Source organism: Bison bison, unplaced genomic scaffold (assembly GCF_000754665.1).
Source record: "Bison bison bison isolate TAMUID 2011002044 unplaced genomic scaffold, Bison_UMD1.0 scf7180017864287, whole genome shotgun sequence".
Lineage (NCBI taxonomy): Eukaryota > Metazoa > Chordata > Mammalia > Artiodactyla > Bovidae > Bison > Bison bison.
Genome location: NW_011494859.1, coordinates 1169287 through 1195612, shown reverse-complemented (window position 1 = coordinate 1195612; position 26326 = coordinate 1169287). Strand labels below are relative to the sequence as shown.

General features: G+C 50.7%; 1 protein-coding gene across 1 annotated transcript in view; it reads left to right on the top strand.

Annotated features, from left to right (window-relative positions):
* Positions 1-26326, top strand: part of MAPK4 (mitogen-activated protein kinase 4) — a 63915-nt gene that overhangs the window by 33588 nt on the left and 4001 nt on the right. Inside the window, exons 2-4 of the mRNA XM_010849829.1 lie at positions 16892-17036; positions 18527-18688; positions 22678-22888. Of these exons, the coding sequence (XP_010848131.1) occupies positions 16892-17036; positions 18527-18688; positions 22678-22888 (518 nt within the window). The remainder of the gene's footprint in view (positions 1-16891; positions 17037-18526; positions 18689-22677; positions 22889-26326) is intronic.

Sequence of the window (26326 nt, the reverse complement as noted above, 5' to 3'; positions counted from 1 at the left end):
CATTGGAAGGACTGATGCTGAAGCTCCAATACTTTGGCCACCTGATGCGAAGAGCTGACTCATTTGAAAAGACCCTGATGCTGGCAAAGATTGAGGGCAGGAGGAGAAGGAGATGACAGATGATGAGATGGTTGGATGGCATCACCAACTCAATGGACATGAGTTTGAGTAAGCTCCAGGAATTCGCGATGGACAGGGAAGCCTTGTGTGCTGTAGTCCATGGGGTCACAAAGAGTCAGACACGACTGAGCAACTGAACTGAACTTAGAACTGAAGGGGTCAAAGAGGATGTCTTGAGGTGGGGTTAGGGTGTGAAGTGAGCCCTGTGGGTTGTTAGGATGTAAATAGGAAGGGAGGGAGGAGCCTTTCCAGGGGAGAAGAGAGACTGGGGGAGGGGCAGAGCAGGAAGAACCCAAGAGAGCAGGCTGACGGGTATGAAGACAAGGCAAGAGACAAAGAACCATTAAAGTCTCTCTCACCACGGAGACTGACAGAGGGAAAGCTGAGGAGCTTCTGCGTTGTTTTTGTTGAGCCCTGACAGCAACCTGGTCAAGTGTGAGCTCTGTCTTGCAGATGAGCAATCTGTAGCTCAGAGAGGTTAAGAAAGTTACTGCGAATCAACAGCAAGTACATCACTGGCCCAAGATTTGAACCCAGGCTCACATTCTCAACACAGATACCCAGCATCGGAGAAATCTTTGTCTGGAGGGGCAGTGCAGGCTGCCCTGGATGAGGAGTCAGGTCCTCTTGCTAAGAAAGCCCAAAGATACTTCAGTGCAAGATTCAGGGTCCCAGCAGGGCAGAAACACCTAGGAGGATTTGTAAAGAATTTTACTTTTGGAGTAAGGAAACAGCAACCCACTCCAGTATTCGTGCCTGGAAAATCCCATGGACCGAGGAGCCTGGGGGGTTCAATCCATGGGGTCACAAAGAGTCGGACACAACTGAGCAACTTCTGTGTGTGTGTGTTTACTTTTGCTGTTAAAAGAAAAAGGCAAAAAAAAAATCAAAGTCATCATCATGGGAAGAAAATTAGACCCTTGTTGGACACTGTATTGGGCTTCCTTGGTAGCTCAGGTGGTAAAGCGTCCGCCTGCAATGCAGGAGACCTGGGTTCGATCCCCGGGTCAGGAAGATCCCCTGGAGAAGGAAATGGCAACCCACTCCAGTACTCTTGCCTGGAAAATTCCTCGGATGGAGGAGCCTGGTGGGCTGCAGTCCATGGGATTGCAGAGTCGGACACGACTGAGCGACTTCACTGGACACTGTATGAGTTTGCTAGGCCTGCTATAATGAAGCGTCACAAATTTGAATGACAGAAATCTAATGTCTCACAGTTCTGGAGGCTGGAAGTCCAAGATCAAGGAGATTTGGTTTGGTTTCTCCTAGCACTGTGAGGGAGAATCTGCCCTCTGCCCCTCCTCTAGTTGCTGGCCATCTCTGGCATTCCTTGGCTTGTGGGAGCATCACCCCAACATCTGCCTTCATCTTCTCCCAGCAGGCATGCATGTCCAGATTTCCCCTTTTTGGGGAAATATTGGATTTGTGGGGAAATTTGGCCATATTGGATTAGTGAAAGTGTTAGTCTCTCAGACATGTCTGACTCTGTGCGATCCCATGGACTGTAGCCTGCCATGCTCTGTCCATGGAATTCTCCATGTAAGAATACCGGAATGAGTTGCCATTTCCTTCTCCAGGGGATCTTCCTGATCCAGGGATAAAACCCAGGTCTCCTGCATTGCAGGCACATTCTTGACTGACTGAGCCACCAGGGAGACCTATATTCCTATACTGGATTAAGATCCACCTTAATGACATCATCTTAAGTAGTTACATCTGCAGTGACCCTATTTCCAAATAAGGTCACCTTTTGAGGTGCTGGAGGTCGGGACTTCGAGATGCAAATCTTGGAGGACACAATTCACCCTACAACAGGCTTCCTTACATTTATAGTTTCTGTAGATTTTATTTGAAGTACCTACAGGAAAGGAGCACCAGGCTAGATCAGTCCTAAGGGCCTCTAAAGATCTCTTCCTGGCCTGGGCGACCCCACGAGCGGAGCAGTGTGGAGAGAACAGACCATGAAGTCCTGACCTCGAGGTGGGATGAGGCTTGGACACTTGAGTCAAGAGAATAGCATGAGACAGCGCTCCCTGGCGTTGAACCCCACTGTCCAACCCCAAAAGCTGCGTGGGGACATCGTGGGCTTCCCTGGGAGAGAAGCAAAAGCCATCCTGCAGAAACTGCAGGTCCGAGAGAACAGTATGTTGGGTATACTGTGGCTATACTGCACTCACTGTATGTTGGGCTGTACCCTGTGGGCCTGCGGGCCTTGTAGTTGCCCGGCCTCAAGACCAAAGAACCCAGAGACAGTGACGGAGACCACAGATCTTACAGGTCGGAGGCAAAGGGTCCCGGAGCAACACAGCACCGTGTGAGGAGCAAGGCATGGTAGCCGTCTTGACTACTCCGGGGAGGAAGAGGCCATCATTTATAGGGGGAAGTAACGTCAGGTGGGCTTGTCAGTTACCGAGGGCGATTATTAAGCCTTATAATTAAGAGGACTGGATGGTCATGCCAGTGAAGCAGGGACTGGCTGAGCAGGACACACAAGAGAACAGGCATCTCAAGTGGCCTAACCGTACACCCTGGGAAAGACTATGAGGTTCCAATCTGGGGTCTCTTCTGGGTCCAGGGACTCTCCTCCCCACTTGGCCAAGGGCCAGAGCAGCCAGCATCAGCTGCCATGAGCTGTGTGTTGCCCTTAACACAGCCTGGGAAGTCAGGGGCAGGAACAGCCCCTTTTCCCAGCGTAACTTGTTTACACGGAGTGTAACCGAGAACATGTTTAATTGGGGTGATTATCCACATAGACACAGACAGTGACGGCAGCACTGGCTGGCTGCAGTGAGGCTAAGGTCCTGGGAACGTGTAGGCAGTCAGCCTCGCATGGGGCCCCTGGCACATGCTTGGAAGAGAGGCGTGGTGAGGAGGAGAAGTGGGTTGTGAAAGAACCAGCGAGAAACTCAAGAGTTCTGGTTCTGTATACAGAACAGTTGTTCTCAAAGGCTGGCCCCCAGACCAATAGCGTCAGCATCACCTGGGAACTTTTTAGACAAGCGTATCCTCTGGCCCTGCTTCAGACTCACTGACTCTGAAACTCTGAGGGTGGAGCCAGGGCTCTGAGTTTAACAAGCCCTCCAGGTGATTCTGATACCTGCTTCAGTTTGAGAATTGCTGATGTAGAGCATCACGAAGCTGTTCAAAACAAGACGGGGCTCATTCACAGCTTCAGCACTTAACTAGCTGGGTCACTGTATCTTTATCTAAGCCTTACTTTGTGCGTGCTCAGACGCTTTAGTCCTGTCTGACTCTTTGCGACCCTATGGACTATAGTCCCTGCCAGGCTTCTCTGTCCATGGGATTCCCCAGGCAAGTATACTCGAGTGGATTATCATGCCCTCCTCCAGGGGATCTTCCCGACCCAGGGATCAAACCCAGGTCTCCTGTATCTTCTGCATCTCAGGTAGATTCTTTATCCCTGAGCCACCAGGGAAGCCCAAGCCTTACTTTGCTGCTGCTGCTGCTAAGTTGCTTCAGTCGTGTCTGACTCTGTGCGACCCCATAGACAGCAGCCCACCAGGCCTCCCCGTCCCTGGGATTCTCCAGGCAAGAACACTGGAGTGGGTTGCCATTTCCTTCTCCAGTGCATGAAAGTGAAAAGTGAAAGTGAAGTCGCTCAGTCGTGTCCGAATCTTAGTGACCCCATGGACTGTAGCCTACCAGGCTCCTCTGTCCATGGGATTTTCCAGGCAAGAGAACTGGAGTGGGGTGCCATTGCCTTTATCTATCTATAAATAGGAATAAAAACACCTGCCCTACGGGAGCAGCAAGTGGACCGCAGAGGTGGGAACTTCTCTGCTTTGTTCACTGCTCTGCCCCAGGACTCAGAGCTAGAACATGACAGCTCAGTAGATGGTTGCTACGCTAGTGATGCAACAAGACTATGGTGAGGTATTCGTTGAAGTTCTGCATGTAAAGTATTGATGCAATGCTTGGCAGGCATCTAGTAAGTGCTTCCTGATCATGCGGGTTATAGACAGATGCTGGTGATGGTTAGGAGTTCCCCTTCTGCAAAATGAGAGGCTTGGTTGAAATGACCTACATCATCCCTTTTAGAGAGGAGTCAGAAGATCAGGTCCACAGCCTCCGAGGGTTCTAACTGTGCACCAAAATCTCTAAATGGGGAGGAGAAAGGAGGTTGGTAGGCTGTCATTTCATCCACAGAGGGGAACAGAAGGAAACAGGACAATGTTGGTCACCTGTGCGTCTTGGGCCCAACAAGTACAGAGCGTAACTCAGCCATCTAGAGAGTTCTCAAGGGCCCCAGAGTAGCTTGGAGGTTTCCAGATGAGTCTGGGTCCTAACTCCTCAACGTGAGGCCCCCTATTGGCAGACAGCCCGCAGGTGCAGGGTTGTGGGCCCTGCCCAGTGAGCAGTTTCTCAGAGCTGCTTTGTGGGATGGGCTTGTCTGGGCCAATTAACTTAGTTACAGGAGCTCACCCATATTCCTCTGTCACTCTGAAAAGTGCTAAATCACAGCAAGAGCTCCTTAAAGGACAAAAATGCTCTTTCCTTCTGGGAATCAAAATGACAGCTGATTATGGTTTTCATTCTCCTGAAGGCAGAAACCCAGTCAGGGCCTAGGTTACACTACTGGGCCTTGCCCACACACTCCTGTGGGTGGCACATCTCAGATCAACAGGAAATCAAATCGGGCAACAAGTTGGCAAGTTTCAGTGTCAGCCTTCCACAGAGTGGCCAGTGGCCTCCAGAGTCAGACCATCCCAACAGCCCTAAATAGCAAAGAATATAACCACAGATTCTAAATTAAGAGTATACTATGAACCCTATGCCCATAAATGTTCATTTATTAAATACATATATTTATTAAATAGTAATATGAAGTGAATAAGTTCTTAGAAAAATATAATTTTATCAAAATTTGACTCAAAAAGTACACCTCAACAATGCAATAACCATTAAAGAAACTAAATCAGTAGTTTAAAAGCTCACAACGAAAACCTCAGGCCTTATAGTTTACAGGCAAACTTTTAAATAACATAAGTTTAATCAAACTCTTAGAGAGAACCTAAAAAGAGGAAATACCCTGCTACATTAAAACATTGCTACCGAAGTCAGAAACAAAGGAGGAAAAAAAAAGATCACATGATTATTTCAACAGATACAGAAAAACATTCTAGAAAATTCAGTATCTGTGAATGATAAAAACTCATACTAACGAGGAAGAAAAGGATTTCCTTCACTGAAAAATGGTTTCTACCAAAAATCTCAACAATGTTTTATTTAACAATGAAATGTTAAAAACCTTTTTTAAAAGCTAGGAACATGCTAAGGTTGTCACTTACTGCTCATCATTACACTAGTCCTGGCAAGCAAAATAAGGCAAAACTGTTATTATTCACAGATGATCTGACTGTGTAAATAAAGCCTCAATCTACAGCCAAATTAATAGATTTAATAAAAAGACTTAAGTAGTGTTACTGAATATAAAATCAATATATAAAATTCAACTTCATTTCTATACTCTGGCTGTAAGCAGAAAACATAATCTTAAATAATATACCATTATATTATATATATATAGCAATTATATAATTGCTATATTATAGCATTATATATAGAGTAATCAAACAATATGTGATAACTTGGTGATTCAGTTCGTACCCGGAGTTAGGACAAACCTCACAGGTTAAGGGCATTCCCCCCACAGAGCTACCTACACTTCAACCACAAACTCAGGGTTTCCCAGGCCACTTGCAAAAATAACCAACTAGCTACAAATTTGAGGACTCCCATACCCCCTCGCTTGAACAATTCACAAAACTCGGGAAAGCCCTATACTTAAAATAGGACTTTTTAAAGCTAATCCAATAAACTTCAGATACAGACCACAACCAGCCAAAAGATGAGGCCCGTGGGGCAAGGTCTGCTGCTGCTAAGTTGCTTCAGTTGTGTCCAACTCTGTGCGACCCCATAGACGGCAGCCCACCAGGCTCCCCTGTCCCTGGGATTCTCCAGGCAAGAACACTGGAGTGGGTTGCCATTTCCTTCTCCAATGCATGAAAGTGAAAAGTGAAAGTGAAGTTGCTCAGTTGTGTCTGACTCCTAGCTACCCCATGGACTCCAGCCTACCAGGCTCCTCTGTCCATGGGATTTGCCAGGCAAGAGTACTGGAGTGGGTTGTCATTGCCTTCTCCGGGGCAAGGTCTAGGAGGGTCCCAAATGTGAAGCTTCTTCGTCACCCTCTCAGCAAATTGATGTGTATCACCAACCAGGGACTCTTACTTAACTTTCAGTGTCCAGGGTTTTAACTGTGGATATGTTTACATGGTTTGCAGCTACTTCTACATAGAGTTAAGTTAGTGCCAGCATCTTGGTGTAGGAATAACTTCCAGGAATACCTCTGTGGCTCACCAAATCAACTCACGAGTGTCACGACAAAACAGCAGGGCCCACCCTGTAGCTCACAGTACAAATCGAGTAGGACATCACGGACAACCGGGTTGATGAGCGTCATGGATTCAAAGAACAGATGTTTAGTCACCATGTAAGAAAGTTGGAAATGCCCCCAAATCTCACAGCTCATAAGCAAAAGGATATCTAAGTAAGGTTTTCCCAAATTTGACAATAATCTTGAAAATTTATACATTGGTGATAACGAGTTTTGAAGGTAAAAGAAACTTCTAGACTATCTACCCAACTAAAGAATCGACTGTATTAGAGGAAAGACTGAGTTACCTTTTCAATCATCTGTCAAACACTGTATTACCTTTAAATTCTGCCTGTAAAAAATATTACAAAGCTGTCATAGACAAGATCAGAGATTTATGAAATCCATTCTACGCGTTTTGCTACCCGCACTTTGCCAAGCAGCTAATTAGTAAAATGTTATTTTTTATGAATGTTGTGATGTTTGTGCTATTTGCCAGCTTTTCAGAATTTTTAATTTGCTGCACTTTTCTGATTCAAAAATAAATATTCACTTCCATACCCAATTTCATAACTTCTAAGGACCACCCCCACCACCCCCCCACCCCCAGCATGGATCCACCCTGCCCCCTTTCTGCTCCATTCTTCACTCAGTGCCTGCCTCCTCCCCTCTCTGTCCCTCACCCAGCGTTGACTTGTTGCTGGTTTAATGGTTGTCTTTGCAGTTGAGCCAGCAAACTCACTGTCTAGAATTGGGCTGTAAGCTCCTTGAGGATAGTCCCCTAACTTAGAGCATCACGCCCAGGGCCAGCACCACCAGAAACACTGAAGAAATGCTGTTAAAAATACCTGTCTAAAATAGGACCGGTGTTCCTGGCGCAGGTGACCCGGGCAGCCTCTCAGCGTTGGGACACTTCTAAAGAAGGCTCATGCCAGGGACCTGCAGCTTTTGTAGGAAGAGAAGGGTTTCCGCAGAAAGGATGTGGCTCCTGATGGATTACTTGAGCCGGCTGGTTGCCTGGTCAGCAAGGAGAGAAGACCCTTCTCGAGGTCAGGGTTGGGCAGGGTTACTGAGCCTGCATTCAGACCCTGCCAGAAGCAACAGCAGAGAAGGGCTGGAGTCTGCGGTCTCCCCTCCACCCTGCCGCCTGTGTGCGCTCTGGGCAGTGGGCTGGCCTCAGTGCCTGCACTCCCCACACCTCTAATGGCTTCTGTAACAGGCAGCCCCCCTGCCTTGGCTCAGCAAGTCCAGTGGCCCTGGCCCTTGGAGGCTCAGAGATAAACGGGGGAGGAAGTGTGTTTCCATCCACACGGAGCACACTCAGCAGCGGCCACGGCGACCGTAGAAGACAGGGCGCAAATGGGCCAGTGTGTTTCCTCTCCCAGGTATACACATTAACAAGCACCTTACCTGGGACTTCCCACAGCACATCCTGTGAACAACTGGTCCCTAAGATGTACCTAGAAAAGAGAAGTGGTTACATTGACAGAGAGAAGTGCCAAAGACTGCATCCTTAGCCCCTGAGACGGTAAAAAAAAAAAAAAACTTACTAGCCGCTGCCAACCTGTCCCAGGGTGTTTGTCCACACGCCTTACCTGCCCCTAGTAGCCCCTCTGGGGTGTGGACCCATCTGGGGAAATACTGCCTTCACTACAAGCAGCAACTGTGGGTGAGACTCGCCAGGACAGGCAGGTAGTCAAATTCAGCAGTCATGGGGCGCTTCTGGCTCCTTCTACCAGCAGCGACTTCCTTCCGACACACAGGCTTCCTTCCCCTGGTCAGGGGCCTTCCTGCATCAGGAGCCCTGAATGACCACCACCTCCTCCCCCCGACTCCTCCCCTTCTCGGGACCCGGGAGAGAGGGGTTTCTAACACCTGCAGCCCAAGGCCTGACCCCTCCCACTGACATCTGTGAAGTGAAGCCACCTGGATGCTCTCAAGTCTGCCTTCTAATTTCCACCTGATCCTGGGTGGAAACAAGCAAGGCCACGAGGGCTCTCTCTTCCTGATTCTTAGCCGATTCATTCCATCTTTGTTACCTTCAATACAGGTGGTAGTTTACACCCCAGAGCCTTGAGAGAAGGAGAGTTGCCCAACGAAGTGCCTTTCATTCTTCTGGGTATGCTCTCCCTGCAAGCTGAACAAGGGGGAATTTTAACCTTCCATGAGGGGATGAGTGAGCAGAAATGAGGTTGTGGGGGAGGTTGGGAGCAGGAGAGGGACTTCGGAGACTGGACTGTCCTCTGGGGGACTTGGTGACCTTGGCACTGTGTCACCGACCTTCTGCCCCAGCTTCCCACCCCCTCCCATCAGGAACAGTAACAGCACCCACCTTGTGAGCATATGTGTGTGCTAAGTCGCTTCGGTCATCTCCGGCTCTGTGAGACCCTATGGACAGAGGAGCCTGGGAGGCTGCAGTCCGTGGAGTCGCTGAGTCGGACACAACTAAGCGACTTCACTTTCACTTTTCACTTTTATGCACTGGAGAAGGAAATGGCAACCCACTCCAGTGTTCTTGCCTGGAGAATTCCAGGGACAGGGGAGCCTGGTGGGCTGCCATCTATGGGGTCATGCAGAGTTGGACACGACTGAAGTGACTTAGCAGCAGCAGCAGCAGCAGGACATGGTCAGCTCCTGGCAAACATGACTATTGTCTGCGTCACTCAGTAGTGCTTTGGGGGGTGAATATTCTCTTTTTTGAGAGTGAATTAGAAGGGACTGCACTAAAGCCCTGAATCTGACCTCTAGGTTGGCCCCAAGGGCCCAGCTCCCAGTATCAAGGTCACATCAAACAGAAATCCACAGCCACACCTCACATCTGAGGGAGCCCCTAGATTTCAGAGGGCTGGACTTGAACGTGGCAGCTACCTTTGTCCCGCAATTCAAACATGGCCCACAGACTTCAAAATAATCTCCCCTTGACGGGTGATCAGTGTCTGAAATTCCACCACAGGCGTATCGATCATTCCTTTGGCTTAGATTTTTATCCAAGTCAGTCACCGCGTTGAAAGTGAGCAACTACCCTAGAAAAAACAGCCTTCGGGGCCTCCCCTTCCATGGGGTTGTGATCTGGAGATAAAGAGGTCCAGGATCACAAAGGCTTACCAGCTAAGCCAAGCAGAGGGGAGGGACCTGCAAGAATTTCCCCAGAGAGAAAATGAAAAAAAGAAATACCTTCCAGGGTTGTCTGGAGGTCAGCTGAGTTAATGCTGCCAAACTCCCTTGTGCCTAACGGGGACTCAACAAACATTCGTTCCCTTCTCCTCCTAACCTGTTGTCAGTGGTTTACACCTGGGGTTAACAAGGGCCTGAGAAGAGGGCTTGCTGGGTGAGCGGGTGAAGGTGAGAGTGTTTCTGTTTGGGGACAGGACGGGAGACAGAAAGGGAGGCCTTGGGGCCACTCCTTTGAGTCACTCTGGTCCCTGTTCACTTCCGCACTTATCGCAGAGGCCTTCCTAGACCACCCACCCAGTCCCTCACTGTATCTCCTTACCCTGCTTGACTTTTTATTCCTCACGCTCCCTCGGCTGTCTTTCCTACCAAATGCATGTCTACAAGGACTTTGTTTTGCTGTCTGCCAGGATGGAATCTCAGCATTGCCAGTTTGGACCTGATTTGGCCCTGGTCAAACTATTTCCTTCTCTGTGCTGTCTTCATAGGGTCATTTTGATGGTTAAATGCACTGATAACAAAGCAGCACTTGGCACAGTGCCAAGCACATCCTAAGTTCTCAATAAATGGCAGATGTTGTTATTATTGGTTATTTTCCAGTAAAATTTTCCTTCCTGTGGGTCAGCCGTCTGGAGAAGACTGTTGTGGCCACTCAAGGAATTCATCTCGAGTGGAGCCAGAAATAGAAGCCTGCACTAATTGGGGAACTGTGAAAATACTGCTTACCTTTCCAAAGCCAATTGGCCAGGGATCCCTAGGATACTGGTTCTCAAATATGGCTGCACATTGGGGTCACCTGGAGAGTTTTAAAAATGACTGATGCCTGGGTGCTCCACCAGAGACTCTGATGTCATCAGCATGGTTGGTGGCCTAAGCATCGGGATTTGTCTTAAGTTGCCCAAGTGCTTCTAATGTGTATCAGGTTTGAGAGCCGCTGCTCAAGACTGCTGCCAGATTTCCCCCTTGAAAGTCAGCGAGAGACAAGTGTCTAATTATGGCCTGCTGGTTAATGCATCTTCCTAAAAGGGGACATTCGCTCACAGTCCAGCCCATTAAAAATTAATCACTTTGGCCCCGCGGGGTCCCCTCACTTAGAGATTGCTAGCGACTGCGATGCAGATTTCTAGGACTCTAGCGCCCCACAGAGGAAATCCTAGAGGCCAGCAGCACAAGCAAATGGGGAAACTGAGGCTGGAGCAGCTGCACCAAGCCTTTGTCCACCCAGCCCAGCCCTGGTCCTGGCAAGGACGGCGGTATTAGAACTGGCGATCCAAACAAATGAAACATTTTGTCATGTCTTGCACTGTAACAGGACTCAGAGCTGATGATTAGGATCCCAGAGGGATAACATGCAAAGCTTTTATCTGTGATGTGAGCTCTAGTTGAGTGAGAAGACAACCACATTTTGAGAAAGTACTTTTTAAAAAGAAGCTCAGCTCCATTGCTCCCACCTTCCTGCTGTTTAAAGCAGGGAGAAGTACATTATGCTGAGTGAAAGAAGCCAGTCACAGACAGACAAATACTGTATGATCCCACTTATATGAATAGTCACATTCAGTAGTGCCAGAAAGAGTGCTGGTCGACGGGGGCTTTGGGGGCTGGAGTATGGACAGCTGTTGTTTAATAGGCATTGACTCAGTTTTGCACATGGTCGTGATGCTGGGACAACAATGTGAATGTACTTAATACTACTGAATTTTGTGCTTAAAAACAGTTAAAACGGTGAATTTTATGTGTATTTTATCACAAATAAAAATAAGTCATTTTTTAAAGCAATTCTGATTTTTTTTTAGTGTAAAAGGAAGGGACCACATGGGGGCTGCAGGCCTATAGGAACTTAACTGGGCTTTTGGTTATTTCCATGGAAACTGGGGGAGAGATGAATTTCACTGGAGAGGATCCAGAGCAGGGAGTGGGGAGGGGGCAGCCCTGAGAAAGGAGGGCATCAGATCAGCACTTAAGGGGCATCCACTTTAGAGGTTAATGATGGCTCGGACGGTAAAGAATCTGCCTGCAATGCAGGAGACACGGATTCAATCCCTGGGTTGGAAAGATCCCCTGCAGAAAGTAATGGCTTACCCACTCCAATATTCTTGCCTGAAGAATTCAATGGACAGAGGAGCCTGGCGGGCTACGGTCCATGGGGTCACAAAGAGTTGGACATGACTGAGCGACTAACACTTTCACTTGAGAAGTTAATGAAAATTCAGGGCAGCTGATTTAACCACACTGTACACCATGTGTATTTTAGCTGCATAAACAGAATGTGCATGCATGCTCAGTCGCTCAGTGGTGTCTGATTCTTTGCAACCCCGTGGGCTGTAGCCCACTACGCTTCTTTGTCCATGGAATTTTCCAGGCAAGAACACTGGAGTGGGCTGCCACTTCCTTCTCCAGGGGATCTTCCAGATCCAGAGGTGGAACCCACGTCTCCTGCATTAGCAGGCAGATTTTTTACCACTGGGCCACCAGGGGAGCTGTAAACAGAACGTACCCGGTGACTTACCAATGACTGTGTTGTACACTGGGCTTGTAAGACTGTGCGTTCCTTTCCTCAGCTTGAGAGAGTCCCTGCTGCATATCTTCATGGAAATGAGTTTAACAGAATGAGTTTGGAGTCAGCAAGAAGAAAGGCGATTACACTGTGGTGTTCTTTATGTTTTAAAAAGCTTCTAACATGCCTGATATGGATATTGGCACAAATAAGAATTATACCTTCGCTGGAAGGAGGCTGTGGAGAGGGAGGCCATGTATTTCTGCTTAAACTGGGCCTCTGAGAAGGTGGTGTTTTTCTAAATGATCTTTTGATGAGTGCTTGTAACACAAAGAATTAACCCCTATTACAGGTCAGTCTGCTGCTCAGTTAGAGAAATCTGCCTGGCCTGTGAGCAAGGCATTAATCCCTTGGGCAGGGCAGGATATTAAAGATCATCCAGGGTTTTGCTGGTTCAAATGCGGTCCCCCAACCTGCAGCATCGGTACCACCTTGTTGGCCTGATGAAATGGAATCTGCACGTGTTCAGCCCAGATCCCCAAGAATTCAAGTGCAAGCCAGAGTCCGAGGATCTGCGGCCTGCAGGGTGCTGCTGGCTCATCTCTGGTGAGCTTGTCCATCCCTGTCTGCCTAGGAGCCCAGCCCCACCCTGGGACAGCCTGGTGGGTTCGAGGGCTCTCTTTCTTCGAAAGGCAGTTCAGCCATCTATTCAGATCACAGGGACTACGTCGTCCCAAACTGGCGCTGCATCCCAGCTGTGCTGCTTGCAGCCTGGGTGACCATGGATGGGTTGCTTACCCTCTCTGTGCTTCCGATTCCTCCCTGTCAAATGACTGCCATAAGAGTCCCTAACTCATGGGGTTGTCTCGGGGATTAAAAGAGTTAATCCCTAGGAAGCATGAGAGCAGTTCGAGTATCTCAGTAAGCGTGAGCTATTATTATACTGCCTGGATTCCTGCCTCATGCCATGGCTCACGTCTGTCCCTAGAGCCTCAGAGAACAAGCTTAACTCCCCATCTGTATGACAGCCCTGTGTACATCCAGAGGCAGCTCTCATGCCCTCCTCTGCAATGTTCCCCAGGCTCTAAGTGCCCTGTCTTTCCCATTCCTTGGGCGACGTGCTTCGATTTCCACAGCACATCCGCCGGGAACTCTTCTGAGAACTTGCACCTCCACAAAATCACAGCATCCACGCCACAGCCCTGTTGACCCCCTCAAGGTCAGAAGTTCTTACTTCTCCGTAGCCTGATAACTCTTTCCCTTGACCCAGTTTCTTCGAGATCGGACAGGATCCATGTGTGCATTCTTCCCCTCTTCCAGGGAAGTGTGGTGCCCAGGGGCCCTTCCTGAACCTGTTAACCCCCGGCTACCCAGAGAGCACCTGAGTTGCAAGCCTCTCCAGGCTTCCCGCAGCCACTGCCAGGGCTCCACGAACGGCCCTCCCTCTAGTGGAGTCTACAGGAGCCCTACCACAGGCACAGGCCTCCCCAGGACCTTCCATAGAAATCCCCGTCCTACCCACCTCCCCTCCTTGCCCAACCCCACCCCCAAGTCTGCCCTGACCCAGAAATGCCTGCACCCCTCTGTTCCCATCCCTCCCTCCCCAGGGCTCCTTTTGCTCCAGAGCCTGGCAGAAGCCACAGGAAGAAAGTGAGTTAGTCGCTAGCCATGTCCAACTCTTTGCCACCCCCTGGACGGTAGCCCGCCAGGCTCCCCTCTCCATCAGATTTCCTAGGCAGAAATGCTGGAGTGGGTAGCCATTCCTTTCTCCACGGCATCTTCCTGACCCAGGGATCGAACCCACATCTCCTGCATGGCAGGCAGATTCTTTACCTCCGTCCTATGGCTCCTGATACATATCAGGGGCAGCCTTGCCTCTGCAAACATCTTTTACATTCAGGGCAGGTGCTTCAGAAGGAAGCCCCCTGCATCCACTTCAGCCCCAGATTCTGCAGACAGACAGGTGTTAATTATAGGGAATTCCATAACAGCCTGCTCACTGACACATCAGAGTAAACTCCCCTCAGTATCTTCCCCAATGAGCACTCTGCTCTTGCCTTCCTCTGACACTCTTACCTTCTGGCTGGAGAATAACATTGGGCCATTCTTTATTATAACGCACCTCCCAGATGTGCGCACCTACAGTTGGGCTTGTCTCTCATTTTGAGACTCAGACTTAAACTCACGAGTTAGTCTCCATACAACCACAGGGATGAGTCCAGATGCATCCGGCCAAGCAAAGGAATTTCAACTCAAAAGGCCACACGCTGTGACTCCATTTATATGCGTTCTGTACAAGGCAAAACTAAGGGGATGGAAAAGAGTGGTTTCTAAGGAACTGCGGCTGAGGGGTGACCTGAAGCGGGCAGGAGGGGATTGTGTGAGATAACAGATTGTTATACATCTTGATTGTGACGGTGGTTACACGATTTTATACTTTGTCAAAACTCATGGAACTATACACTAAAAAGTGAATTTTACTGCTTATAAATTATACATCAATAAACCTGGCTTTAAAAAAAAGTACACTTGCCAGTCCTTTCTGGAACAAGACAAAGTGTAAGGCAAAAGCCATCAACTTTTGTAAACTCCTCACCCACTGCTGAAAGTGGGAATTGGATCTCCCTGTAAAATCAGGTCTGTTAAAGAAAGGGATCAGTGGTTCCTCCAGTAGGGGCCCCATTTTGAAAGGGCTCAGACCATGCGAGACTTGCCTTACTCATTCATCCGTCCATCCACTCAACAGTGTTCATTGGACATTTCCTAAGAGGCAGACCTGGGACAGAAACGAGCAAGGCAGAAACGGCTGTGAAACAAGATACAGCCTCTGCCCATGAGGGGGGAATTGTCCACTGGTCCCGGGGGTTGGGTGGGTGAGGCAGGTGGGATGGGAACAGCAGATAAGTAAAGTGCTCAGTCGTGTCCCACTCTTTGCCACCCCAGGGACTGCAGCCCCCCAGACTCCTCTGTCCGTGGGATTTTCCAGGGAAGAATACTGGAGTGGGTTGCCACTTCCTCCTCCAGGGGATATTCCCTACCCAGAAATCAAACCCACATCCCCTGAATTGCAGGCAGTCTTTTACCACTGAGCCACCAGGGAAGCCCCAGAGAAGTAAAGGAGCTCCTGGGAGGGGGCATTCAACTTCACCTCAGGGAGCTGGGGAGCTTCTGAGAGGAAGCAGACCTGCGTGAGTTAGCCGGGAAGGACAGCAGGTGTGAAGACACCCATCCCTAGAAGGTACACACGCGAAGGCCCAAAGGACAGAGAAAGGGGGCACGTTTTAAAAATTACAAGGAGCTCATTTGGGAGCCTCGAGGCTGGGGAGTGGGAGTGCTCTAGTCTTTTCTTCCTTTCTTCCACCAGTTTGAGGTCCTGCTCTGAAGAAACATGTGTCACCGAGGAGAGAAAACTGCTGTAACTGAGGGCTCTCGGGTTTTAAACACAATAAATCTTTGCTCAACAAGTGAAGAGATTTCAGATTAACTGATTAAAAGCTCCTGGGGACTTGAGCTTCCTAACTTTTCCTCTGTTTTAACATGGGTCTGTGATACTTTCTACTTCAGCAGAAAAGGAAAATTAGATGCCAAATTGGAAATTACAACAGCAAATAACAAAATGTTCCCTAGACTCCCTGACTGGATACCCCTGGTGCTAACTGTCTGACCTTGACCACCAAATAGGTCTGTTTTGTTCACTTTAGAGAGACCGTTCCAGGTAATGCAAATAGACATTTTGCAGATTTCACTGTTGCACATGCTTTCTGAATTACACAGAGAACAGTTTCCACATGGCCTGGCTATATTTCCCTAAAGCACCTATGACGTCATTATTTCCCATAGGAAGGGCTTCCACCCCAGGCCACACACTGAGCAGTGGCTGAAATCAGCTAGAGCATCCACCCCACACTCTGTAGAACTCCCAGAACCCTCTGGGCCAACCAAAGCTGTGTCCAGTCTGCCCTTTAGGGCTGCTCCCCAAAGCCCTTCACCCACACCCATGATGAAGCTAGCTTCGTCCATTCCCAGCAGAAGATTGGTGTCTGGCATTGTAGCAGAATTAATTTAATCATAAGCACCAAAGCAACTGGCTTGATTTCAATTTTCCAGCTATTTCTGAGATTCAGCCCACTGAATAAATGAAATTCCAGTTTCTCGTCATTACTCTGTTGATGGTGATAATGAACTCGAGTACGGCTCCTGTTTATCCATCTTCTTACTAGATGAGGGTAGAGTGTTACGTGTTGTTACATCAAGATGGGCTGGGAAAGCGTTGCTCCTTAAATAGTGGCATCCTGGATCCCATTCCACAGAACAGAAGAACTCCAGGGCCTCATAAGATTCCCCCACCAAACTCTTTGAGCCCCTCAAACCTGCCTGAACCCCTCTAAACAGATGATCAACAGGAAGGATGGAGAGTGAAAGGGGTCTTTTCTCCCAGAGAAGGGACAAGAAGAAAGGTACGGGAGGGAGTGATGCTCAGTCATGTTGGACTCTCTGTGATCCCATGGACCAGTCCATGGAATTCTCCAGGCCAGAATACTGGAGTGGGTAGCCTTTCCCTTCTCCAAGCAATCTTCCCAACCCAGGGATCGAACCCAGGTCTCCCGCACTGCAGGCGGATTCTTTTACCAGCTGAGCCACCAGGGAAGCCCTGTGGGAGGGAGGGTGTCCACAAATGACTGACCATTGGAAGCTGGGGTTTTGTCTTCCAGGGTTACCTGTCAGAAGGCCTGGTAACGAAGTGGTACCGCTCACCACGCCTACTCCTCTCCCCTAACAACTACACCAAAGCCATCGACATGTGGGCCGCCGGCTGTATCCTGGCTGAGATGCTCACGGGCAGGATGCTCTTTGCTGGTAAGCTGCTACCCGGGCCACCGTCCTACCCCTCTGCTGCAGCTCAGTAAAAGGAAGGGAAACATGCTAATCACAAAACCTGCTATCCTCCTCTTTGAGGTTGCCTCTGACTTTGACTGCACTACTTGGAGACACCTTGTTATCAACCATTTCAGGCAAAATACTGGCTTAAAAAAAAGAAGAAGAAAAAAAAAAAAACATCTTGAGCACTAAACTTCCAAAATCAAGAAATCGTGTCTCTTCAAACACCTTAAGATTGACCCATGAAAACACCCACCCAACCTTTTCAGCTCCTTTCTCCCCTCTCCCTGCCACTGGGAGAGGTCAATCTGGAGTGCTCATTTCTAGAGGGGACCCCGCAGGCTCCCAGAGTCCTTGAACCGACTCTACCTGAGGCCACTGCAGGGAGAAGCCAAGTGACTCCTTCAGAGCAGACGCTGATGTTTTGCCACGTTCTGGCTCAGCATTCACAGCATTCGCATGCGCTTAGTGCCACACAGGGCATCGTCAGGGCGACACGGGAGAGCCCTGCCCTTGGCCTCCAGCTTCTGGAAGACTGGGACCCCAGGGGACTCAGTGATGGTGGGGGTTGCTCTGTGCAACTGGGTGAGTCAGGAAGGAAGACTGGCTTGGTTGGATTTAACCCAGTAGAGGTGAATGGCAAGGTTACTCATGCCAAAAGGGAAAACAAAAGGAACGGAATGGCCTAGAGGCCAGAGGGCGGCAAAGATTCAGACCTGACCCACCCCAGCAGCATCAAAGCTCTGAAACAGCATCAGTGATGGCCTGGGTGTGGAAGAGGACTTGAGTTTCCGAGAAGCAGAAAGCCTGAAGCTTCTTATGGGTGAAGATGCTATTCATTCCCAGCATGTGGCATGGTCCGTGGCAGGGAGAGGACACTCCATAAATATTTGTTGAGTGAACGAATGAGTGAGTGAATGAGTGCTTGAATGAGCCATTCCCTCCTGTCCCACAGACCTGGCACGCCCTGCCTTCCTCCCTCTGCCTGGAGGAGCACAAGTCAGCGTGCTCATGACATGTCCCAAACTTAATTTGCTATTCCTGATTTTTTTTTTTCCCCTCCTAATGGGAACCCAAAAGGTAAGACTCATTTTTAGCCTTAAAATCTCTTCCTCCCCCAGCCTGGTAAAGGACAGCCACAGAGGTGCATAGGAAGGAACCCTTGGAAAGCCTCGGGTCGGGCTGCTCCCATCGTTTTAGCGTGGGCTGACTCAGGCTGTATGAGGCTGGACCATTCCAGAGGCACAGAATGCTACGAGAATGGATGGGCCCCAGAGACTAGCCCTTCTTTCTGCATTTGACCAAGCCCCAGAAATGGCAAGCAACTTGCCCACCGTCACCCAGCAGTTAGCAGCAGAATGAACCCAGGCCCCCGGACCCCCACTGTCCTAGGCTCCTAGGCGCTGGGGTTTCCACACCCACCAGCCCGGTGGGCGGCACGCGTAACCATCTGGCATTTGCCTCCCCAGGGGCTCACGAGCTGGAGCAGATGCAGCTCATCCTGGAGACCGTCCCCGTGATCCGGGAGGAGGACAAGGACGAGCTGCTCAAGGTGATGCCTTCCTTCGTCAGCAGCACCTGGGAGGTGAAGCGGCCTCTCCGCAAGCTGCTCCCGGAAGTGAACAGCGAAGGTACCGCCGCCCGACTGCCCGGCCGGCGTCTGGAGGCTGCGCTCTGCGCCCTGGCTTCACCCTGGGGCCCGGGGCAGGCAGTCTTTTCCGAAAGGACCAGAGTCCCTAGACACAGAAGCGGGGGACCCCCCTGGCAGCAGGTCTTTGCCCTCGCTGCTTCCAGACCGAGTTCAGCCGTCAGGCCACCCTCAAGGCAGTCACTTCTCAACCCTGATTTTGTTTCCTTTTCCTTCTTTCTCACTTGCCTCCCTCCCTCTCCTCCACCTCCCTTTACTTTTTCCCCTCTGGAAGGCATGGTACGGTTTCATCAGCTTTCAAGTCTGACCCAGGCTCAGCTCCCCGTTCCACCAGTGACTAGCTGTTCGGCATTGGGCAAGCTTAACTTCTCTGCATCTGTTTCCCCTAACTGTAAAATGGGTATATTAATACATGACACATAGGGTCATTGTGACGAGTACATAAAATAGAGTTTGTAAAGTCCTTGGCATAGGATAGTTTCTCCATTATCTGAGATGTTAGAATATCACCAGTCTCATACCTGCTAAAGGCTTCCTTGTTGTTCTTCAGTCGCTAAGTCGTGTCTGACTCTTTGCCACCCCCTGGACTGAAGTATGCCAGGCTCCTCTGTCCTCCACTGTCCCCCAGAGTTTACTCAGATTCATATCCAGTGAGTCAGTGATGCTATCTAACCATCTCATCCTCTGCTTGAGGAAATTCCTATATCAGATAGGATATAGGTTTGGCCAATTATAAGAGAAACCCAGATTCTCAACAACTTAAATAATATTTATTTCTTACTTAAGAAAAAAAAAAGAGTTTACTTTTCTCATATAAGAATCTAAAGTAGACAGTCCAGGGCCCCTGAGGTAGACCTGGTCTACAGTCATCCAGGGGTCCAAGCCCCTTCTGTCTTATATCTCTACCACCTTAGGGTGTTGCCCTTACCCCTTGGAGGCAGGTGGGGGAGGAGGGCAGCCCCTTGCCTTTAAAGTCATGAGCCAGGATTTGGACACCTCACCTCCATTCATGTCCTGTTGGCCAGAGCGTAAGTCACCTGGCCCCACCTCGCTGCAGTGAGGCTGTGACATGGAAACTTACCCACTGCCACTGTGTGTCCATTACTCTGAAAGAGGAGAACAGACATGGGTACCAGCTACTGTCTCTGCCACGCTCCCCCTGCTGCCCCATCGAAAAACCAAGAACTCGGACTAACCGTGTCTTTGGCCATAATCCCCTGTCAATCAATAAATTGTCTCAGCTTCCCTGTCATCAAGGGAGAGAGGCAATTTGATTCCCTACAAATTAAGTCTCAGCCCATCCACATTTTCTTTGTTTCCTGGGCCTTTGTAGAAATCCTGCCATGTGACAGGAGGTTCAGAATTCTCAGGAATTCTGGATCAGGGGTGAGTCATCCATGTCTCTTCCCAAACCACCACACACACACAGCAGCCCCTCTGAACATTGTGGGCCTGTCTCAGAGAAACCAGAGACGTGATAGATGGTCTACCTGGGAAGACAGATACCTGTCAGAGATGAGCAGATGAAGGAACACATCCTAAGGGACCAGCGAGAGCTCTGGGGGTTTGGGGAGGGCGTGAGAGCCGCCGGGCACAGAGAGGGACAGAGAGCCGGCCCGGAGAGCTGATGAGCGCTGGGATCAGCAGGATCTGATCGTCTGAAGTGAAGCGGGAGGGGTGAGCAAGGCCAAGAGGCCACAAGGCTCTGAATGCCCAGGCAACGTGTGTGGACTGGATCCTGGAGCCAAATAGAGGTTCACGAAAGCCGGGCCGGCTTCATCCTCCCAATGTGCTGGCTTCAACCACAGTTCTCTCATCCGTCTCTGGGCTTGAAAAGTGACCCTGGTCAGCCTGACCTCAGGGGAGAGAGGTACGGCTGAAACGAAACTTCAGTAGGGAAAAGGGTATCACACCCGCCTGCCCCAAAGAGCCAGCTGCTGTCCCTCGGCTCACCCTGGGCTGTCCCTCTGAGGGCCTACAGGCCTGAGAAGAGGCTGTCTCTCTAGCTTTCCCCCTCGGAGGCAAGAAGGACACAGTCTGGGTGGACTGTGTCCCCCAAGCAGCTGCCACTGCACAGCTGCAGGACAAGGGAGCAGGCCCGAGACCGCACCCCGAGGGCGTCAGTCCTGAGCTGTGCTGACAAGAAGCAACTATACCACAGGGGACAGAGCCAATGAGGAAGTCTCTTCCCAAAACAGGGAGAGGAGCGCTCTGGCCCTGCCCCCCACCCCGCCTCTCAATCACCAGAGATGCCCCTCCCTGAGAATCCTTCCAGAAACCCTGGGGGCTCTGAAAAGCCCAGCTGGGAATCCAGTGGGGCCACATAAAAGTCACATGATTGCACAGCTGCTACTGCTAAGTCGCTTCAGTCGTGAATGACTCTGTGCAACCCCATAGATGGCAGCCCACCAGGCTCCTCCGTCCATGGGATTTTCCAGGCAAGAGTGCTGGAGTGGGGTGCCATTGCCTTCTCTGAAGCCTCATTATATCAGAAGCACCAAGAAAACCCACAAAAACATGTGGGAGGTTGAACTTGCAGAAGAAGAAAGAGTTGGGGAGCGAGGGCGATGGTCATGCGTTAAGGGGAAGCCAGTGCTGTAGCTGATAGACCTGAAATCTCCATGGCCTACCTGCTAGCGATGTAGGCACTGATCAACTCAAGTCCAGGCAGACGGGGGCCTCTGCCCAGGACACAGGCCTTCTGCCATCTTCAATCAGAGCTTCCAAGGCTCTGACGGGCACCAACTTCCAGCTGAAGCCAGAGGCGGGAAAGAGAGCAGACACACGTGCAGGAGGTTTTGAAGAAGATGGCCTTGATCTGCCAAACCTCCAGGGGCAACATGTGGGAGAAAGGGCTCTGGACCCAGGAGGCCTGGGCTGGCAGGCTCTGTCCCCCCGCCTTCCTCCATGGTGACAGCTCTCACTCAGGCTTTCTACTGCTGAGTCCTACAGGAGGAGGGCCCTCCACTGGCTCCCCCCACAGCTGCACTCAACCCACGACACCTGATGGTGGGGATGGAGATGCCACTGCCTCCCCCCTCCAGGTGGGACCACCTCCGACGCGTGTCCCACGCTGTCTCTCGGAGGACCCAGTGGAACGGAGCCCCAAGTGCCTTCAGCAGGAACTTCTCACTGGCACGTCCTTGGCTGGCTTCTCCCCGACCCCCCACCGGTGCTTCCTGGGGTCACTGCCACATAAAGTGCCTCCACCCCGTTCCTTGTCTCTGCAGAAATCCAGCCAAAGGCAAAGTTCTAGCCCTGACCTCCCGTAACCAACGGTGACCTTATCTTACAAGTCACTGCAATCCCTCTGTATGTATTGTATGTATGTGGGCAGTCAAGTCATGTCCGACTCTTTGCGACCCCATGGACTGTAGCCTGCCAGGCTCCTCTTGTCCATGGAATTTTCCAGGCAAGAATACTGGAGTGGGTTGCCATTTCCTGCTCCAGGGGATTTTCCTGACCCAGGGATCGAGCCCACATCTTTTGGGTCTCCTGCATGAGCAGGCAGATTCTTTACCACAAGCGCCACCTGGGAAGACCTTAACCCCTCTGAAAGTGAAAGTAAAAGTCTCTCAGTCGTGCCCGACAACTTGCGACCCCATGGACTATACAGTCCATGGAATTCTCCAGATCAGAATACTGGAGTGCGTAGCCAATCCCTTCTCCAGGGGATCTTCCCAACCCAGGGATCAAACCGGGGTCTCCTGCAATGCAGGTGGATTCTTCACCAGCTCAGCTACCAGGGTAAGCCCTCTGGACCTCCATTAATTCATTTGTGGAGTCAGAAAGCAGCATCTGCTCTGAATTTATCCCTAGACTGTGGTGAGGGTCATGAGAAAGGGAACGGGTAAAAAGCCCTTTCACAAATGGAAAAGTACAGACACTCGGGGGCATCCCTAGGCTGAGGAGTCTCATTCTCAGTGTGGCAAGGGCACCAATGACCATCCCGTCCTGCTCTGCTCCCCACAGCCATCGACTTTCTGGAGAAGATCCTGACCTTTAACCCCATGGATCGCCTGACCGCCGAGATGGGGCTGCAGCACCCCTACATGAGCCCGTACTCTTGCCCGGAGGACGAGCCCACCTCACAGCACCCCTTCCGCATCGAGGATGAGATTGACGACATCCTGCTGATGGCCGCCAGCCAGAGCCAGCTCTCCAACTGGGACAGGTGCAGCTCCAGGGGCCCCAGCCCTGGAGGTTGGGGTCCATGGCCCCATCCTCCCATTTCTACCTGCCTCTGATCCTTCATGACATCTCCTTCTGTCTTCCGAGTTCTAAAGTCCATGGGGCGCTTTCCCCAGCTTGGCTTCCCGCCCTTTCCTCCTTGTCCCTAGATGCTCGCTGTAGATGAACAGCTGTGTCCTGCGCGTGCGGTCAGGGGCTGCCTTTGTGCCTCCGCCACCCTCTTTCCCCACCCCAGCTGCACCGCACACCCGGGCTTAACACAGAGTTGGGCAAGCATTTCATGTGCACCCGCGGCTGGAGCTCACGTCTTGCAGGCTGGGAATTTGCCCCAGAAAAGCAAAGCACAGCAATGCAAGAAAACAAGGTGCAGTTCACCATCACACAACACCTTCCTGCTCTTCATACCCTTTGCATCTCCTGAGAAGCCAGTAAAGCAGGCACCATTATCATTATTGCCCACTGATACACGAGGAAGCCACAGCTCAGAGAGGCTGGAGACTGGTGTCGTGTCACAGGGCTAACACCTGGCCACGAGGGGCAGTCCCCTGTCTCATGTCAGACACCGTTAACACTCGCAGAACTCTTCTCTCCTAAGCTGGGCCGGGCCTCAGAATCCTTCTCAACCCAGCGTGCCTAGAAGTCACTACCAATGAGTCAGAGCTGGGGAGAAGATATGTTTTTTTTGTTTTTTGTTTTTTGTTTTTACAAACTCCACATAAGCACACAATGATCTCTCAGGGCCCTTCCCATTCTGATGTTCTAGATCAGGCAGAAACGTTTAGGCATCACCACCTGCTAATTCTGGGAGGGGAGCGATGGTAGCTGCTCCGTTTAGAAACAGAACTCCAGGGCTTAGCAGCTAGGACTCCGAGGGGGCCGAAGTGGGAGCCCTGCTGCTGTGAGAAAGTGACAGCTAGTTACAGAAGTGACAGATGAGCAGTGTATCCTTTTTGGTCATTTGACAGATGATGGGTTTCAGATTAAGGAGGCTCCAAGGGAGGGTCAGGGCTACCTTGCTATTTTGGGACAGGCTGGTTGTTGTCAATGGTTGTTATCAAGTGTTGCCAGCAAACAGAGATTAACGAAGACCCTCTCTGCTGCTCCCATGCTAGGCCTGCCCTTGAATGTGGTCCCTGCAGCCCCGCCCCCTCCACTCCACAGCGTCTAGGGCACAGCGCATTGGCGTGGCAGGGTTCATCCATGCTCATCACGGCTATGGCCTGAGGCTGGTGCCTGAAAAACTGTAGCAGGGTTTCTTTGGCCCCTGCCCATCAACTCTGACCACTTCTAAACCTGGGGCTTCTCTGCTCTGACTTTTCCCATCACACCTGCATGACGAAGGCGGTGACAAGCCCCTGCCCACAGGCCCTGCTGCTTTGGGCAAGCTGTTGACTTCTGAACACTCGTGTCCTCACCTATGGAGCAGGTGATAATACTCCACAGGGTTGCCCTGGAGACTGCGGACAACTTATCGGGTTGGCCGAAAAGTTTGTTAGGGCTTTCCATACCATCGTGTAGACAAGCCCGAACAAATTTTTTGGCTAACCCAATACATTTGGCCCTTAGCAATGTAGCAGCCAAAAGTGAAAGACATCCCATTGGGGTGTTATTAAATGCTATCACAGAGCTGCAGAAGAATGGGATGAATATGAGCTTTTCCTTTTTGAATTATGCCCAGTCCAGCCAGTGTAGAAACTGGCAAGACAGTTCCGTGAGTCATGCAGCTGGAGCACTCACGGCTCCCTGAAGCTCTGAATCCTCAGGAATGCCATCTGCACATACTCATACTCTGTCCAGGGTCCCAGCCTAACCCTTACCAAGATGCTGGTCCTGGCTTGAGGGGATTCTGAAACCTCAAACTAACAGAACTTTCTTTCTAATAGAACCAACAGAGCATCCAAAAGTGATGCTTTTCACAAGTTCTTCCTCCTGAAATCTCTGCCATTTCAAGTACCCTCATGGGAGGAGGCAGTGTTCACCTCGAGGAGTGACTCCTGCCCTAATGGCATCAACAGGCAGAACTGGTACCTTCCTGTGCTTCACAAACCACAAGGCATGGACCGCAGCTGCCTGCCTGCTTGGTTACACAGTCAAACCAGCCTGCCCTTGGTTTTTCCTGTGTGAGCACTCGGCCTCCTGTTCCAAGAGGTTTCTTCTGTGCTCCCTGCCTCCCCATCCCCTAAATTCTGCATAGAATACCTGACATGGGGAGGGCTCAGCCCAGGCTGATGGCCTGCCCGCCTGCCCACCTGCCCTTCACTGGGCAGCTGCTCTCCAAGGCCCCAGGACAGTCAACAGAGGGCAGAATTACAAGGATCCCTGGCCTCTTTTGAGGGTACGCCAAGAGGTACCAAAGAGGGTACTTCTTTGGTACGCCCCACCTGCTCACATCTGCACAAAGTCCTGAAGAGCCTCCAACCGGAACCCCTAGGGCAGGGTTCTTAGCCCTGGTTGGAACTTAGAAACACCTGGAGAGGTCTGATGAACTGCCGGGCGTTTCCCTAGACATACTGAATCAGCATTGGAGTTGCAGGGCGGGCATGGAACTTTATTTTTAATTCCTACCCCCCCCCGACACACACGCATGCACACGCGCACGCACACACACACGCGCACGCACACACACACACACGCGCACACACACACACACAAGTGATTCTAATCTGAGCCAAGGTGGTGAAGCACTCATCAGAGCCCTGCTACTCAAAGTGTGGGCCACGGACCAGCAGCATCACATCACCTGGGAGCCTGTTAGACACGCAGATTCTCAGACCCCACCTCATCTACTGGATCAAGATCTGCGTTCTAACAAGGTCCCCAAGTGATTTGTGTGGACATCACAGTTTGAGGAGCACTACATACATGGATCCACTAGAAAATGCATTCCAAGGTGACAAGGGTTTTGTTGCCTGCTGTGTCCAGTAATGCCCAGTATAGCACCTGGCACAGAGGAGGTGCTCAAGAAATATTTGTAGGGTATTGAATGAATGGGCTTCCAAAGAGGCCCCAGTGGTAAAGGGCGTGACAGTGCAGGGCGTGATCCCTGGGTCGGGAAGAGCCCCTGGAGGAGGGCATGGCAACCCACTCCAGTATTCTTGCCTGGAGAATCCCATGGACAGAGGAGCCTGGCGGGCTACAGTCCATAGGGTCACAAGCAGTGGGACACGACTGAAGTGACTCAGGACGCACACACATTGAATGAATACTATACATACATTCCATGAAATTCTCCAGGCCAGAATACTGAAGTGGGTAGCCTTTCCCTTCTCCAGGGGATCTTCCCAACCCAGGGATCGAACCCAGGTCTCCCGCATTGCGGGCAGATTCTTTACCAGCTGAGCTACAAGGGAAGCCCAAGAATACTGGAGTGGGTAGCCTATCCCTTCTCCAGCGGATCTTCCCTACCCAGGAATCGAACTGGGGTCTCCTG